The sequence below is a fragment of the Rutidosis leptorrhynchoides genome, chromosome 7 (assembly GCF_046630445.1).
Source record: "Rutidosis leptorrhynchoides isolate AG116_Rl617_1_P2 chromosome 7, CSIRO_AGI_Rlap_v1, whole genome shotgun sequence".
Taxonomy (NCBI): Eukaryota; Viridiplantae; Streptophyta; class Magnoliopsida; order Asterales; family Asteraceae; genus Rutidosis; species Rutidosis leptorrhynchoides.
In genome coordinates this window covers 60,883,154-60,901,047 of record NC_092339.1, presented here as the reverse complement: position 1 = coordinate 60,901,047, position 17,894 = coordinate 60,883,154, and the positions used below count along the sequence as shown (strand labels likewise).

General features: G+C 33.8%; 1 protein-coding gene and 1 pseudogene across 1 annotated transcript; one reads left to right on the top strand and one right to left on the bottom strand.

The window, feature by feature from the left end:
* LOC139859286 (desiccation-related protein PCC13-62-like) overlaps positions 1-3,514 on the bottom strand; it is a 46,177-nt pseudogene extending 42,663 nt beyond the window's left edge.
* A 5,610-nt stretch (positions 3,515-9,124) lies between these two features.
* Positions 9,125-17,416, top strand: LOC139857136 (uncharacterized). Its single transcript, XM_071845864.1, has 10 exons — positions 9,125-9,258; positions 12,450-13,386; positions 14,375-14,504; positions 14,602-15,053; positions 15,169-15,249; positions 15,338-15,436; positions 15,830-15,988; positions 16,077-16,163; positions 16,266-16,337; positions 16,759-17,416. The coding sequence occupies exons 2-10, from the start codon at positions 12,556-12,558 to the stop codon at positions 17,080-17,082; spliced, it is 2,235 nt and encodes a 744-aa protein (XP_071701965.1). The 5' UTR covers positions 9,125-9,258; positions 12,450-12,555; the 3' UTR covers positions 17,083-17,416.
* The last annotated feature ends 478 nt before the right edge of the window (positions 17,417-17,894 follow it).

The following is a 17,894-nucleotide window of genomic DNA, read 5'->3' as shown; positions in this document are numbered from 1 at the left end:
CACCGCAGAACAACCATTTTCATTCAATTTCATAATTGGATTTTGACCTATCAAAATTCAACAAGTGGCATAATGAAGAAAACATTGGACAAAATAAAATTTGTTAGAAACAAACAATTTAACTATGAGGAGAATATTGTTAAGAATCCACGCTAACTGTTCCTAGCTAACTGGTTACATTTTATTTATCGCAATTTTATTTATCGCAATTTACATTCATACAATTTTATTTATCGTCATTTAATTTCTGTTATTTTCTTTACGCACCTTATTTATCGTTATTTAATTTCTGTTATTTATTTTACGCACTTTAAATATCGGGACAATATCGACGCATTTATTTATATTATTTGGAATAACCATAGACACTCTATATGCAGTAATGATCGAGTTCTCTATACACGGTTGAGGTTGATTCTACAATAATATATATAATTTGAGTTGTGATCGAGTCTGAGACATGTACACGGGTCACGATACGTATTAATTAATTCGAATATTATAAATTAAACTACATATGAATTATTGGACTGTTAACTGTGGATTATCGACTGTGGACTATCAAGATTGGACAATTAAAATGAATTAAAATATTGATTATAATATATGAAACTAAACAATTCTTCAAGTTTACCACTTGATTTCATCTTAAACCTCAATTGTATCTTGACGATTACAATATGCGTTTAAACCTTTCATGATTCTTGAAAAACACCTCAATCGAGAAGATGAACCAACCGCATTTCATCTACGGAAGAAAAGTTTAATGCATATAGTAATGCACCTGAAAAACACTTAGAACCTGAATAAATGTTTAACACGTATCTGTGCTAATTCCTTTAGTGTTATTATTACCCAAAATAACTTGGTAATTCCTTTCAAAGTAGCAAATTTTGTCACAGCTCCAGCAAGTCAACTTCGAATTTTTGTTCGAAACAACCTTATTATCACCTTGATTATATGTATGCTCTTTTATTATTACCGGGGAATCTTTTATATCCCACCATATTAGCAGTAAACTTACCAGCAACTTCATTTCTCATTGGCTTAAGTCTCTCCGAAGAACCATTATAGTTGTTCGTTAAAACCTATTCATATACTCACCCATATCTTATAACGAGAATTACCATACCAATTACCGATCAATATTTTGAATCTCACAGCGTTTCTACCTCAACAGTTATATGTATACATATAACATTTATCTTTTAGAACTATGACCTTCCATTCTGAAATTCTGAAAAGCACCCAGTTATATGTCTACGCGAATGGAAGTAGCAGTAGACATGGTTGTTCGTGTGGTGGTTTAGTTGCGGTTTGAGATTGGTGTAGAGTGGTGAAGTTGAGGGATGCTTTGCTTTGGGTTGATTTCTCCCATCTGTATGTATATCAATATACATATATAGATTATATATAATCTAGCAAAAGTGATAGATAGTGGAAGGTGATACATACATAATATTTAGATTCTCATATATGAAGAAAACAAAACAATAAAGTTACTTTAATAATAATCAAGTTCACGGATGTACAGTATTATAAATGGAATTTTTGTTTAAGTGGATTAGTAAGAAAACAATAGAATAGATGTGGTGGGAATTGACTTGAATGGATATATACATGCTAGTGGGTGGGTCTATCGAATATTAAACAGAAAGACACTAGCAATAAGTGATATGGGTTTAGATAATGGTGATAGAAGATGTTGGTTAACGTACACATGTATATATAGGATTTATAGGCTAGTTAGGAAGTAATCAAAGTAATCAATCATGTACAGTGGTTTGGTTTGATCTTTCAACAAGTGGGTTTTAAAAATAGAAGGTAAAAATAATTAATATGTGTGCTAAACTTCACATGCATGTATTATATATCATATCATATATATACATATATAATACAATATAACAATTGATTAAGTCAAAAGAACAAATTAATCAACGTGGATCCAGCTCACTAATTGTTCTCCATCATTCGACTTAATATCATTAAGTGATATTTCGTGCTCCGTTGTTAAATTAGTGGTGGATAAAAGTCTCCAGAAAGATTCTAAATTTATTTTTAATAAGGCTGTAACTTATATAACTTATTTTTGAATCACCGTTTATTTTTAAAATCATATAAGTTTGAATTTAACTTGTTTAATATCAATCGAATGACAATTGAGCGTTACCGTCATTTACTTAATAGATTCGAAATCACAATATATATAATTAATATACCTTATTTATTTATATATATATACATATATATATATATATATATATATATATATAGATATAGATACGTTTTAAATAATAATTTTCATAATATCATATTTTTATTTTATTTTACGTAATTACATTTAATAACAACAACATATAATATTTCAAATTATATTTCCAGTTATTATATATATATATATATATATATATATATATATATACAAACACACATAACTATTTACAAATAGTTGTTCGTGAATCGTTCGGGAGTAGTCAAAGGTCAAATGATATTATGAATATAGTTTACAACTTTGTTACACAACATTACTGACTTTGCTTATCGTGTCGAACACATATAAAGATTAAGTTTAAATTTGGTCGGAAATTTTCGGGTCGTCACAGTACCTACCCGTTAAAGAAATTTCGTCCCGAAATTTGATTGAGATGGTCATGGCTGACAATAAAAATATTTTCATGACGCATATGAGTTGATAAATAGAGTTTTATCATTATCGAGTAATACAGATTAAACAATTCGTTTATTCGAAGCGTAAGAGTGAAGTTATCACAAACGAGTGAAATGAGTAAAAGCAGATTCGTCTTAACCGGTGACGTAGTCACGGTTGAATTCCGGAATTCAAGGGATATAAAGAAAATCTTCGAAATCTAAAAGATTTGATTCTTAGGCGAATAAGAAAATTAAGATTTTTATAATTAAATACGATGATCTGCCTCGATTACTCCGTCTGATATTTTCATTATAAATTAAACTTTTTCCGCTCCATAATTTTCACCATTCATATACTTTCTTTCTTAGTCCATACATCCAAAAGATTATGAAAATGCTTAATCCCGTTCTAATCTTTGATATTTTTCTAATTATCATTTCTGTCATCCTTCTTTTCAATCTTCCACCAGAAAAATCTGTTCGTGAATCGTTGTTCGTGAATCGTTCGGGAGTAGTCAAAGATCAAATGATATTATGAATATATTTTACAACATTGTTACACAACATTACTGACTTTGCTTATCGTGTCGAACACATATAAAGATTAAGTTTAAATTTGGTCGGAAATTTTAAATTTGGTCGGAAATTTCCGGGTCGTCACAGTTTTTGTCCAACCCGTTTCCTGTTGATCCAAACAAGAATACTCAGCTTCTAAGTATTCAAGGTTTAAAGCAAACTCTATTGAGTCCATGTCGGATTGAGATAAGTTGGCGTTTGAATCGGCATTTGTGAATGTCACAAGGAAAACGATGAACCAAGCGACTATGAAGTTGTTATTGACAACAAAGTTGGCTGCAGCCATGGGAAAAATATGGGTAACAAAATCACTAAAGCCTACACTTATTTGACAATTGCATTTCTTGTCATTTTTATAGGTAGATAAGTTGGTAAATGATAACAGAGTTGCACAAATTTATATGAACATACGATATGAAAATGTGAATCGAACAAAATAACTAAAATAGATGAACTAATGAATTGTGCAACTTGTAAGAAGGAGCTCATACATATGATACCTTAGAAAGCTACCACAACTAATAGTCATAGACAATTAAAAAAAAATAACAAATTTTATCACACATGATGAAAACCTAACTAGTTTTGATATACACTATGAACGTCAGAACTTAGTTGGATATAATCTGGTCTAATTACCTAACCTTAATGTTTATCAATGTGGATATAAGTTTAGTTTGATTACCCTGATTTTGTTAAAAGATAAACCTAATTTATTGAATGCATGTCACTTGTATTAGCATCAAAGTTCCCTGTCTTGAAATAGAAGTGACATTAAACAAAAAAGTAATGAAAATGGGACAACGAAAAATTATAGTGAAAACAAATAGCATTGGGCATTACACCATAGGTTAGAGCTCTAGGTGTCCATTTCGGCATTTTTGATAATCTGAAATTGGCGGTTTACACCATAGGTTAGAGCTCTAGGTGTCCATTTCGGCGTTTTTGATAATATGAAATCAGCGGTCGATCGACACCCTTTCAAAGTTGATTTCAAAGTCCAATCTTAAAGTCGGGAAACTGAAGCCGTGATCACTTAAAATTAATTCACTTTATCAATTAACAAACTCTTAAACTTTGCACTCCGCATTAACTGAAAAAATTACTTAAGCTTTGATAAAACAACAAAAATCAAATATTTAACTTTGATTGTAGGTATTTCTGAAAGCAAACTCCCATCCATCGATTAGAAACTACTATCCATGAGCGGAAAGAACGATTTTATTTACCCGTGTGTGGAAGGATGATTGTCTATATATCACCTCTCCATATCTCACATTCGCATGATTGAATATTGGTTTTGGTAGAATGTAAAATGTAATTATAATAAAATACTGATATCTAAACAGACAATAACTTAAAATATGCAATAATATGATTTTATTTATGCATGCTACAAATTTTAGACACAAAATTTGAATTTGAATATAACACACACACACACACACACACACACACACACACACACACACACACATATATATATATATATATATATATATATATATATATATATATATATATATATATATATAAAGTATGTATACAATAAATTCTTACTGTTTATGACACTTTACCTTTTAAAAAAAAGTAAATATATATATATATATATATATATATATATATATATATATATATATATATATATATATATAACAACTTGTGAATGCCATGGGTTGTAAGACCCTGATTTTCGATTCAGCAGTAAAGCGCGTCGCGCGCCTGTTTGCGCTCTGCGCAAAATCAGCTGGCAGACTGGTTCGTTAATTTAAGTTTTTAAAAAGGGGCATTTTGGTCAATTCACATGGGGGTCGGTTTTGAGCCACTAAAACTGATCCATTGATCAATCTTATCTCATTTTTCACCTCTTCCACCCATTTCCATATATATAGAGAGAGAGAGTTAGAGAGAGAGAGAGAGCTCGGTTTGGGGAAGAAGAAGAGTGAATCGAGTCAAGTCTCAAGTATTAAAGTTGTTCATCTCATTCACGGCTACGTTTTAGTTGTGGTGGTAGGTTCTAACTCCGAATTTCATTGTTTGATTTGATATTCAAAGTTAGGGTTTGAACTTGATTTGTTGAGAAACCTATTTAAACCCTTGAAGTGAGTTTATTGATGCTAGTAATCGGGTTTATTGTTGTTGTTGGTGGGTTTTGGGTTGGAAACCGACTTGGCCATGATTAGGGCTTGTAAATTGAGTATAATCACTAGTGTTAGTGATTATGGAAGTGTTAGAACCCATTTGGGTGTATTTGGTTGACTAATTTTGAAATGGGTCAAAATTATGGTTTATTTGTCAAATTGGGTAAGATAAATGTTTAACACTTATGATTTAGTTTAATTGGTGTATTAGGACCATTTTCACTTGTGTTAGTGAATATGGGTTAGTTTGGGCGCGGTTTGTGTTTGGAAGTGCATTTGGGTCGAAATTTCACTAAGTGTCAATTTAGATTGGTTTGTAAATCCACCCTAATTGTGTTGTTGTTATATGATAATGGAATAGGTACTTTCCATTGACGTGTTGCAGATTGTTCGGTTGCATTCATTAAGGCGACAAGGTGAGTGTAAATATACTATATGCGTATGTATGCATAGGATGGGTGCGGGTCGGTAGAGTGATCCTTGCTCGGATTCACTCTACATGTGATGGGATGATGGATTCTTGGAGTTTTGAGTCCATGTTGTACGCTTATGCGTTTTGGGTTACCACCCTTGGGGTAGTAAATCTTTAGAGTATACGGATTCACGTTGGCGTGTTGGGCCAACCCCGTCGATGTTGATGATGTTGAGGAGATGAATCTCGGGTAGTTCGGATTCACGATGACGCGGGTAGTTCGGTCATCCCTATTGATGAGGTGGTGAATCTCGGGTTGTGCGAATTCACTAAGGCACGGGTAGTTCGGCCAACCTCGATTGTTGATGCGATGAAGGTAGTGAATCTCGGGTAGTACGAATTCACTAAGGCTCGGGTAGTTCGGCCAACCTTTAGGTGTTTAAGGTTAAGGGGTTAACCTTGTCGTATTGGTTATATATTGTATATGCGTATATATACTTATTGTATGTTGTAGCTAATCTTGCGGAATTGGCTTGATGGTACGTTATGTATAGCTTTGCTTAGTTATACTTGGAATGCGGTATGTGTTTACTATATGTGTTAGTTGTACGTATTCATTTTATGCATATGTATGTATATAGTATGTTTATGCTCACTAAGCTTTCATAGCTTACCCTCTCGTTGTTTACATTTTTTATAGATTCGCGTGGAGGTGGTGGCTCGGGTAAGCGTGGAAACTAGTGGACTTGCGTAGGTTGCTTTAGAATATGTGCTTTGGATTTATTAGGATTGGGTAGCGTATCCCCAATCACCATGCTCGGTCTTTGTTTTGTGTTAAACGAAAACGGGTCGAAATTGTCACTTTCACGTAATTATGGGTCGTTGGAGTCCCAAAGGTTTAATGTACTTTTGTCGATTAAAAACCCGGTTGTTTAATATTTGAAAAGTGTTGGAATTGGTTTTGGAGTTTAATGGAACCCAGGTTGGGCGAAAATGGCTTTGTCATGCTTAAAATGGGCTGCAGTGTTCCCCCAGCTTTAACACGTGCCGCGCAAATGGCCGTTTGTTGGTAGTCAGGTCAGTTGCCAGCTTCTGAGTCTGTTTTATGTTATAGAGCGCACCGCGCAACCCATATGCGCGCCGCGCATATGGTCAGACATGAAATGTTGTTTGTTTAAAAAAAAGAAATGTGTGTTTTCTAGTAAACGGTTTTTGGGTTGTTACAAGGGTGACATGTGATTGGTCAGGAAGGCCGACGGACACTCTAGCACAGATTTAAGATTGGACCTGATCCGACCTGACCCGTTTTTTTTTTCAAGGTAAATTATAGCACTTCTAGCCCTTAATTAATGATATGTGACACTTTCACCCCATACGGAGTAGGGGCCACACTAAACCTTGTTTAGATTAGTGTGGATAGAGTGAATATACATACTTGTGAAATCTAAAACAGTCACCTCGCACAAAAGAGCTCGTATAAAAGAAGTGGGTTACACTAAACCTTGTTTAAATTAAACTAGTAAGAGGCTCGCACTTCATTGAGAGAAACCGAGACATGTTTTCTTTCACAAATACATTAGAATTATCTTTGGATATATATTTATTATTAGTATTATGCAACAAAGTCATTATAAACAATTATTAGTCTAAATATTTTAATAGTTCAATAAGAGCGTGTATATATATGAGTCTCTTTATGTCACTTTAATGGCCCAACCTAATATAAAGTGATTTTGTGGACATAAAACTCAGTTAATCACCTTATATTGTAATCAATCATATAGCTTTTATTTTACATTGATTAGTATACATATATAAATGTAGACGGTGTGAACACATATACATGTGAAATCCAAAACAGCCACCTCGTATAAAAGAGTTAGTATAAAAGAAGTACCATTTATTATGTTTTTTTTAAAGAATCAAACCACGATGGTATGATCCACAAGAGAAACATGTAACTAAGTAATCTGCAAACACCTTTAAGTAAATATTCAGCTTAAAATATACTTTTTAGCAAAAAATTGAATCCTATACACTTTCTATAAACAATTTAAAACGACAAAATCCAATACGCAAACGACAATTGGCCTTTCGCCTTTAGTATACATAGGGTAGGATAATAAAATAACTTACACTCCATTAACATTATTTAAATATTTAGGGAGTGGAATATGAATTAGTCTAGTAACATTGACATAGATAGATTTAATCATTTAAATTAGTTTTAGTTTTTATTTTAATTTTAATAAAGCTAAGGTTATAAGGCCACTTGTTATCACCGCCACCCATTGTCACCGTCTGACCACCACCGCCAGAGCAGTCGCCAGTTGCTCCTGCAATGGGAGTAACGGGTGTATTCGTGGGGCCCATTTCAAAATTTTGAATTTTTAATCCGTTGCTTTTTTTTTTTCTTTTTCTTTTTTCCAACCCATTTTCCATATAAATACCCCATTACTTAACCAAAAATATACATTCTCACTTTCAATTTTTAACTCTTTCAAATTTTCACTCTCAATTTTTATACACAAAAATAGTTTCCACAAACACTGTTACGTTCGAGATTCACGGTGGCGGGTTGTTTTCCGATGACATGGACCGCTACGGGCCTTCTAATTGGCGAGTTGTTCGATTATTTAAGGCGAAACGTTCATTGCGATGAGATTTCGCATTTTGCATACTGGAATAGCGAAAACAACGTCTTCGAGTAGCTTGAGGATAATGATAAATGGGCGTGGCTACTCGGAACCTCAATAATCAAATCCGCCAATGTCGTGTTGTATACGAAACATATTTGGGACGAACTTCTTCACGAAATCGATGGTAGTGCGGATGGTTATTATACCGATTAATCGGTATTTTGTTTATGTACTATTATTTTTTATGTACTCGTGTTTTTTTTACTAGTGTTTTTTTTTTTTTTTTTACTCGTAGTTTAATTTTAATTTTATTGTAATCGTATTTTCATTATTTAATGTAATGGTCTTTTTTATTAATTTTATTTATATTTTCTTTGTTTAAAAATGTTATTTATATTTATATTTTAAGTTTTAAATAATAATAAAAAATGGGTAAAGTGGGGTGTTGAAGTTTATGATAGTGAATGTTTAGTGAATGAATGTTAAAGATTTTGTGCTGATGTGATAGGGAAAATGTTAATAAAATAGCTGAACCATAGCAAGTGGTTAAGATTAGTATATAAGAGTTGGAATATTTATATTTATTTATTAGTAAAGCAAGTAATGATGTGGTTGGTATGGATATTGGCTTATGTTGGATTTGACCACATCGGATCCCTACGCCCAAAGCCAGACAAACTCCGCCCCCACCACCCCACCCCCACCCCCAAACCCCAATTTCCTGTAATACAATTCATTCATTCATTCAGCTCCAGTTAGCGTTTCCATTTTTCGATCTATTATTTTCTCATCATCATCATCATCATCATCATCATCATCATCGTCATCTTCATCACTGGTAAATTATCTCTACCTCTACCTCTATATCTATATCTAATATCTATATTTATACATATATACTCTACTTATGCAAATATCTTCTGTTGACTTATTACCTGCGTTGTTTCTGTTAAACTGTATGATTGGCCACTGATTTTAGGGTTTCCAGCTCGTTTTGTATATAATCAGGTTTAGTGATTATTGAAGTTTGTTATATGCACTTCATTGCTTTATTGTATTTGTGGTGTCGATTTTGTTACTAATTTGACTACTTATTAAGTGAGTGTTTATAGTATAATTGTATGTATTTTTACTGTAAGCAGCACATAACTACATATACATGTAATTGTATACTTATATGAATTCACGCTAGGACTAGGTTTGTAACAACTTGACACATACATCTGCTAAGTCACTCAGTGTATAACAGAGGGTGTCAATATTAAGGGGATGTTTATGTTTATGGACTTATGCTCAATGCTAGTTAGGGGCGAGTGTTAGTGTCCGTGTTTTAGATTTTGGAATGAAAGCTCGACTTGAAAGAGCTTTCATTGACCGAGGACATGACTTCTGATAGGAATGTGTGGAGGAATAGAATTAGAATAGACGAGTAGGTTTTGGTTTGTATGTGTGTTTGTGGGTTGGTGTTTTTGTGGTTTTGTGGCTTCCCCTAGTGTTTTTGTGCATGCTTGTTTGTATCTCCTCGTAGAGTGATTTTTATTTGTTCGCGCTTTGCTTTTCCAGGAACCCTTCTTAGTTCGCGTATGATTGTGTGTGCTATCTTGTTTGTGTGTGCTGGAACTTTTGTTTTTCTATGGATGTTTGTGTATGTATGTACGATTGTTTTTGTTTGGTTGTTTGTTTTAGTGTAAGTTTGTTTGTGTCTGTTTTTTTGTGTGCTTCTATGTTCGCTTTATGTATGTATGTATGTATGTATGTACGTACGTACGCTCGCTTTTGGTTGTATGTTTATGTATGTATGCGTATGTAGGTATGAACGTATGCTTGTATGCACGTAGTTGTTTAAGTATGTATGGGTGCTTGTTTGTACGTATGTATGTTCTATGTATATATGTTTTCCTTATGTTTAGGTACGGTTTCATGTATGTAGGTATGTAGTTTTGGATGCTTAGGTGTGTGTTTGTGTGTCCACATGTGGTCATTTTTATCTATTGTTCTTTTAGCGTGGCTTTCTGGATCCTTAATCTCCGCTCTCCACCTTTTTTTTTTTTGTTTTTTTTTTTTTTGTTTCCACGGCTCTATTAAGTAAGACAACAGCAAGCGTCGATTTATTGGCGACTTGTCGGTCGCTTAAAGTCTAAATTGAATTCCAGGCATGATCTTAAATCCATGAAAATTTATTTCTACCATTTTCATGGCGTTATTATTATTTTATTTTTTATATATATATATATATCTTTTTTTTTTTTTTTTACTTATTTACTTATTTTGGCCGGAGGTCCGTTTGGAAGCAATCTTTTACCCGTCGAACAGAGAGAGAACGACCTTCTCTACTCTTGGAGTGTTACACTCGGGGTGGAGGTGGAGAAATGACTTCTCTTTATTCAACGATAGAGGAAGGACTGTCTACGTCTCACCTCCCCCATACCTCACTCATGTGGGATTGGGTTCTGTTGTTGTTGTTGTTGTTGTATTTTACGGGGTGTAAGCGGTGATTGAGATCGTCATTTTCTTGGCCTTGGTGCTTCTTTCTAATTGCCAAGTTTTGGATGATGGGTAGTTTGATCATGGAATACATTGTGGTCCACTTAGTTATGCAGTATGAGATGTACATGGGGCAAGGTGCATGAATCAAAAACTGAAACTCACAAAAATACTCTAAATTCACTAATGTTGCAATCAGTTTTGAAATGAACGAATACTCTTATTTCAAACTAGTTCAATCATAACAAAAAGTGTAGTGAAGAAACTAAAACAAGACCTAAGGATACAACAATTGAAAGAACTATATAAAAAGTTTAGGATCGTTCCTACTTATTATTTTCTTGAGTTTCCAATATATATTAAAGTTTACATCCATCAAAATCACCATGGTTATTATTAGGATTCTATACTTCAAAGTTAAAAGTCATGCTTCTTTTTCCGTCTCATTCTTGTAAATAGATAAATGACAGGTTCCTTGGGTACCAATAAAATCTTCCTTTGTAACACAATGAATTGAATCTGAATTTCTCCCAGTGCTATTAATCTGTTACTGATCACTCCAGCACCAAGTGAAAAAGCATTGTATTGTGTATCCTTGGTCCAATGAGTGTGTGTGTGTGTATATATATAGGGTCATAATCAAGAGGGAAGCACTTATTTAATTTCTAAACCCTAAACCCTAATTGCTAAACCCAAAACCCTAATAGCTAAACCCTAATAGCTAACCCCCTAATTTCTAAACCCTAATTTCTAACCCCTTAAAAAAAACTCAGAATCGAAACATTCAATGCATTGAATGTTTTCATTTTTTTCTTCGAGGGTTTACCGCCAAAATAATAACATTCATCACAAAGTGCCATTTTTAAATGTTCATATTTTCATGTGATCTTGATGCCTGAAAAAAAAAAAAACGAAAAAAAATTACTTCCCCCCCAAAAAAGTGCTTCCCTCTTGATTAAATCTCTCTCTCTCTCTCTCTCTCTATATATATATATATATATATATATATATATATATATATATATATATATATATATATATATATATATATATATATATATATATATATATATATATATAACAAAAAACTGAAAGTTACATATACATATATCTTTTTGTCAAGTGAATGAAAGTTCTACAACCTTAAAGTTCCTCGTATGGGATACAAGTAGCTGTTTGGTTAATCTTTCTTTGATTAATTTCTATCAGCATATTCATCTGTACTCAGGTGTAAAATTTAATATTAATAAAAGCTTGACTAGCTGAAATTATGATTTGGGAGCTTTTTCTATTGAATTACTTTCAGTAACGAATATAAAATTGGCAAGAACATTCTGTACAGTTATAACTCTAGTTCCTTATTTGAACTCGGTTGCAGCAGACCTCAGTTCTGTAAAGAATGGGTACATTAGAACACTGTACAAAAGTTCGATGATATCTGTATGTTTCCTAACTTGTGTTGTTGTCTTGGCTTGATAACTGTCTTTTTTTCCCATGCATATTTTCAAGAGTCTCAGACTGATATACAATAGCTTCTGTTTGCAGGTCCAGTTGTTTACATGAATTCCCCTTCTTCAAGACTTGAATGATAGAAAGCAATTAACTTTGATTGCTGTATCTTGTTTCAAACTGACTTACTGATTCGTATTCGATGGCCCGTAAAGGAAACCATCAAAAGAATGGGCTGGATGGAACCACATCAAATCACAAAAAAGGAGATTTTCAATCGGGGTCCGCAATGCCAAATAAAAAGGGAAAGGGGAGTATAAGCAACATCAAGGTTTCTAAGGAAGAACTTTCAAGTGATACCCAACCAAACATATCTGTAACAGAGGCCCTTCACAAATCCGATCATTTTAAAATTGAGAAGAAAAAAAGTAACAAATCTGAAAAACATAGTAAAGTTGATATTCGAGGTAGATCTGCTACATCTACTACTGACCAATCAGAAGCCCGAAACAGTACTTTTGAAGATTGCAGTTCTAACATGTCAACAACGGGTGGTTCTTGTTTGGAAGAAGAAAAATGGGCTTCAGCAAATGGTATTCACGGGTCAAAGACTCGAAAACGTAGAGTTGACCACTCTACAAATGAATTTGATGAAGATGGTTTACCGATAAATGTTGAGCTTCCAGAAACGTTGGGTGTTAGGTACCTGAAGACTTTTATGTCATCTGTTTTAAAGGCTTCAACTGACTGGTTGGAGAGACACAAACCCTTACTTGATATGATAGTAACCAAGGCATTAATCTCTCGTGATTATGTTAGAATGAAAATTAAGCACGCTTACCCAATTGTCTTAAAATGGGTTACCCATTTCACCAGCATACTGCTTGTGCTTCTAATGGTTTGGTTGGATTGCACCCTTAGAGGCATTGACTCTGTTATACGAATGGGGACAACATCATTCTTTACAGTTATATGGTGCAGTATCTTTTCGGTTGTTGCAATGATGGGAATGCTCAAGTTCGTTATTCTTGGGGTAAGCCTGCTTGTTCATAGTTTGTAATTTATGTATCGGCCATCTTTTTCAGAATTTTCAAGTTAAATAATAACATGCAACATTGATATTTAGGTCCTATACAGGCAAAATCTATAAGATTTCTCCATAATGAAGTCTGAGGTAGTTTGGATCTGAGTGGTCTCCTTGTTTGGGCCTTTGTAAGTGTAGTACATGATATGGTTCTAAAAGTCGGCCGACTAGTCGGGATATTGAAGTAGTCCAACCCGACCAGGCCAAGTCGGTCAAAAGTCGTTGGTCAACGGGTCAAAATTGGTCAAAAGTTGGATTTAGCTGATACAGTTAGAATTATTCGGTCAAAATTGGTTAAAAACAATCAAAACAGTCGATGTCAAAGTTGGCTAACATCCGAATAGTCCCACCGGGCCGTCTCTTCAATTTTATGGGCCCTGTTAATAAGTAAAAAGTGGGCCTTTTGTATACTAAAATTTTGCTTATATATATATAAAACACGAATATGTTCAATAATTAATAAAAAATTTGTACGTAGCAGCTTATAATTGCAACGAAGTGCGGTTGACACTACACTTATGCACATATATCAAGAGGTAACTTAGTTTTGGCGGTGGCTTTAGTACATTTAACTAAGAAAATATATGCAGTACCATTAGCAAGGTTTAGGATGGTGATTAGGAACTACTTAATATGTCAATTTCTGAACACTGCTTGTATATGACTAGTGAATATATTATACGTCTTTGCAAACACACACACAGAAGTGTAAGTTAAATGTTAATACATCACATTGTGCTTGAACTTTTCCCCATCTCATCCAAGATAAAAAATGATACAATAGATGTTTGAAACCTAATGATTTGAGTGTGTGTACCTATGTATGTATTAAGGGCGTTCGGTTTCCAAAACCCTTTATTTTTTATACCTTCTTTATATGCATATTAGCATAGGATTTTTAATGGCTCTTTATGGTCTACTCTCATGGTTTTTACAGGCCATAGTTGCTTTGGTAGCACTTTTTGTTGGGTTCACTATTGGTCTTTTGTTGCTTGCTGTTTCTGGAATTATTTTCCTTTGGATATATGGAAGCTTCTGGACAACTTCAATCGTCCTAGCCATTGGTGGCGAGTTTTCAAACACTTCACTGGACATGTTTTACAATGTTTTGTCTGTTCCTTTTCATACATTTGTTATTGATTTCTTTATTACTGTAATATGCAGGAATATCATTTGCATTGAGCCATGAGCGCTTTTCACTGCTAATAATGACTGTGTACTCTGTATATTCTGCATGGATGCTGGTTGGATGGCTTGGCATTGTTGTAATTTTCAATTTATCATTTTTCTCAAGTGATGGTCTAATATTCTTCTTAAGGAATAACATAAATGAGCAAAGAAGACCTAACAGTGTTCCTGAGCATACAGCTGGGATGCAAAGTGGGCCCGGTGTTTTCAATGGTGAGGAAGTACGTGGTCCCTCCACTGATGGTGGGTCCCATCCACCAGCTGACCCTGGAACTGGGGTACCTTCAACGAGTGGGTCTGATTCTGAGTTAACATCTGAAGATGAAGTTGTTCGATTGTTAAACTCGACAGATCACTATTCAGCGTTAGGTTTGTCTAGATTTCAGGAAATAGATGCTACTTTTCTTAAGCGTGAATACCGAAAAAAGGTACACACTTTTTTTCTATATATGCTGTTTCATCTAGTATTTTTTTCAGTGAGAAACGGATGCGTATGATAATTTTGCTAACTCTCTTTCTCACACATTATGTTTTTGAAATTAGGCGATGTTGGTTCATCCTGATAAAAATATGGGCAATGAAAAAGCTGCAGAAGCTTTTAAAAAACTTCAAAACGCATACGAGGTACCATTTTTTGTTTCCAAAAGTTGCATGTTTATATACCTCTAGTTTTGGTGTATTGACTATAGTGCAAAACTTTATCTTTCTGAAGGTTTTGTTAGATACTTCTAAGCAGAAAACATATGACGATGAATTGAGAAGGGAGGATCTTTTAAATTATTTCCGAAGATTTCAAAATACTACTCCAAAGGTTTGGTTGCTTATACCCCTTTTACTTTTGTCTGTTTTTGAGTGTTCACTAAGTAAAGAAAATCGTCCCAAAGTCAATGTAATAGCTTATCTATCTTAGAAGAACTATACTCAATATTTAAAGTGATAGCTTAATCAGTATGCAATTGTCATACGATGTACAAATTTGAAAGCTGTTATGAGGAACGAATAACGCACTACACATGTGGTGGATGGTAGCTTCATATAATCATATTACTTAGCTTCATTAGATGAATTAATGGAACTTACAACTACATGTTCCAGCTTCCCGTTTATGTTTTCCAAATCTCTCCCATCATAACGTTGTCACACAAGATATAAGTGTATCGATCTAGACGATAGCTTGTTAATCTAACAATCATAAATGTTTCAGAACAAACGACATGGGTTTTTCGGATCTACATTTGGAGGTACGGAAGTTCATGTGGATGATCCGTTGGGAGAGTCGAGGCGAATTGCATGTCAAAAGTGTGGAAGCTTTCACATGTGGTTTTACACCAAAAAGACAAAATCAAGAGCCAGATCGTGCCAGGTATCAATTGTTTGCACACATCTTTTTTCTGTTCAATATATTCTTTAATATTTACTCGTGTTTTTTCTTATATATGTTAACTTTGAAGGACTGTAAAGACTTCCATCCAGCAAAATACGGGGACGGTTGGGTCGAACAATCATCCCAACCGCTTCTTTTTGGAGTATTCCAAAAGGTATGTGAGTACCGTTGTTACTTGTTTGCATTTGGCATTTGATTCTTGGTTATCAGAAATAGCTCATGTTTTTTTAAATTTTTTTTTGCTAATAATGTGCAGGTAGATCCACCTCGTGCCTATGTTTGTGCAGATAGCAAGATATACGATGCCACAGAATGGTATCTCTGTCAGGTAAAAGCTTTAATAAGTCTTGCTTAAACGATGCCACAAACCAAATATTATAGTGTGAAGAAATTGTATTCCATTAATATGTTGAAGACAATCTTCTATATGTATATGAAAATTGGTATTCTCTTTGTTCCATAAAATTGCAATTATTACAAACTGATTTTTTAGAATTGCTTGACCGTTGATAAAACTTTTAAGAATAGCGTTAAATAAGCATACCAAATTGTATAGAGTGAGTAACTAATTCTAGCTTGAAAAACAAGCCAAACATAACATATTTTTAGAATTCTATTGGGACATACAAAAGTAGCAGCAGATTCGCCCAAAAATTAGAAGGGAAAAACAGGAAGAAAAAAAAAAAATAGAAAATGTGATTTTGCCTGACTTTTTAAATTTTAAATTCATTAGTGTTATTTTATTGCAGGGAATGAGATGTCCTGCCAACACACACAAACCAAGTTTTCATGTAAACACGAGTGTAATGTCAAAGCACAGTAACACCAAGGGACCAAGTTCAAGTCATAGAGGAGGTGGGATGCCAAATATGGACGAAACCATGACCGAAGAGGAGTTTATGGAGTGGTTACAAAACGCTGTTCAATCAGGCATGTTTGACAATTTTGCAACCAATGGAGGTCCTGATATTCCTTCAAATACTTCTGCAAATGTGAACGCTAGCAATGGAGGTGGTGCTGGTGGCAGTAATAGCAGTAACAGTAAAAGAAGAAAGAAAGGTAAGAAATGGTGATAATTTGAGCTTGATGATGTATATGGGCATGAAATAACTTTGTTATAATGGGAGCTCAAGTCACAGGTAATAGTTTTTTATTATGTATTTGCCAACTGAGTTACAACTTTTTTACTTGAGGAAAAGAAATATTTAAAGCGTAAACCGTTTCTCAAGGGACTCGTGTCATTAAACGGTCCGACTAGATTACTTTTGAATGAGTAGATTTTGGCTATACTTTTAATTGGTCAGGTGGGTCAAATCAACGTACCTTAAACAGAAGTGAGTTAAATGGGTTGAACGTTGCCCTTTGGAATGTTGGATTATAATTGACAGAAAAAGTTGTGTATTACTACGTATTAGTTATTTCACCGACTAATTGTTCACAGAAGAATGTTAGAAGTTATGGGAAACAAGATATTTCTATAGTCTAATATATTATTGTTCCAGTAAGGATTTGAAGTATTAGGTTTGTTTTTGTCGTGTGCCAATTTGTATCCCTTTACCTTTAACCACCTATATACGCTAATACGCTTGAAAATTTAGGTAAACGGGTAAATGAAGAAAAAAAATCTGTTCAGGCTATTTGAGTAGTATTGTTGTCAGATGTACGTAGTCTAATTAGATTATATCGTGATCGTTTTATGTCTCAATAGTTTTGTGACGATGTTTAGTGTAAACGAGGATAGTGGTCCACGTTAAAAAAAAAAAAAAAATTGTGAAAAGACCAAAATTCCCGTTTAAGTAACAGGGGGTTTGCCCTTTTGTATAGTTACTCGTTTAATATTGGATTCTGTATTTGATCTCAACAAGATATCTCCTACCCTACTTTT

Coding starts and splice junctions, on each gene's coding strand:
- LOC139857136 (XM_071845864.1), top strand. CDS start 12,556: ATGGCCCGTAAAGGAAACCATCAAAAGAATGGGCTGGATGGAACCACA. Junction 15,054..15,168: donor AGCGTGAATACCGAAAAAAG/GTACACACTTTT, acceptor TTTTGAAATTAG/GCGATGTTGGTTCATCCTGA. Junction 15,989..16,076: donor CAAGAGCCAGATCGTGCCAG/GTATCAATTGTT, acceptor TTAACTTTGAAG/GACTGTAAAGACTTCCATCC.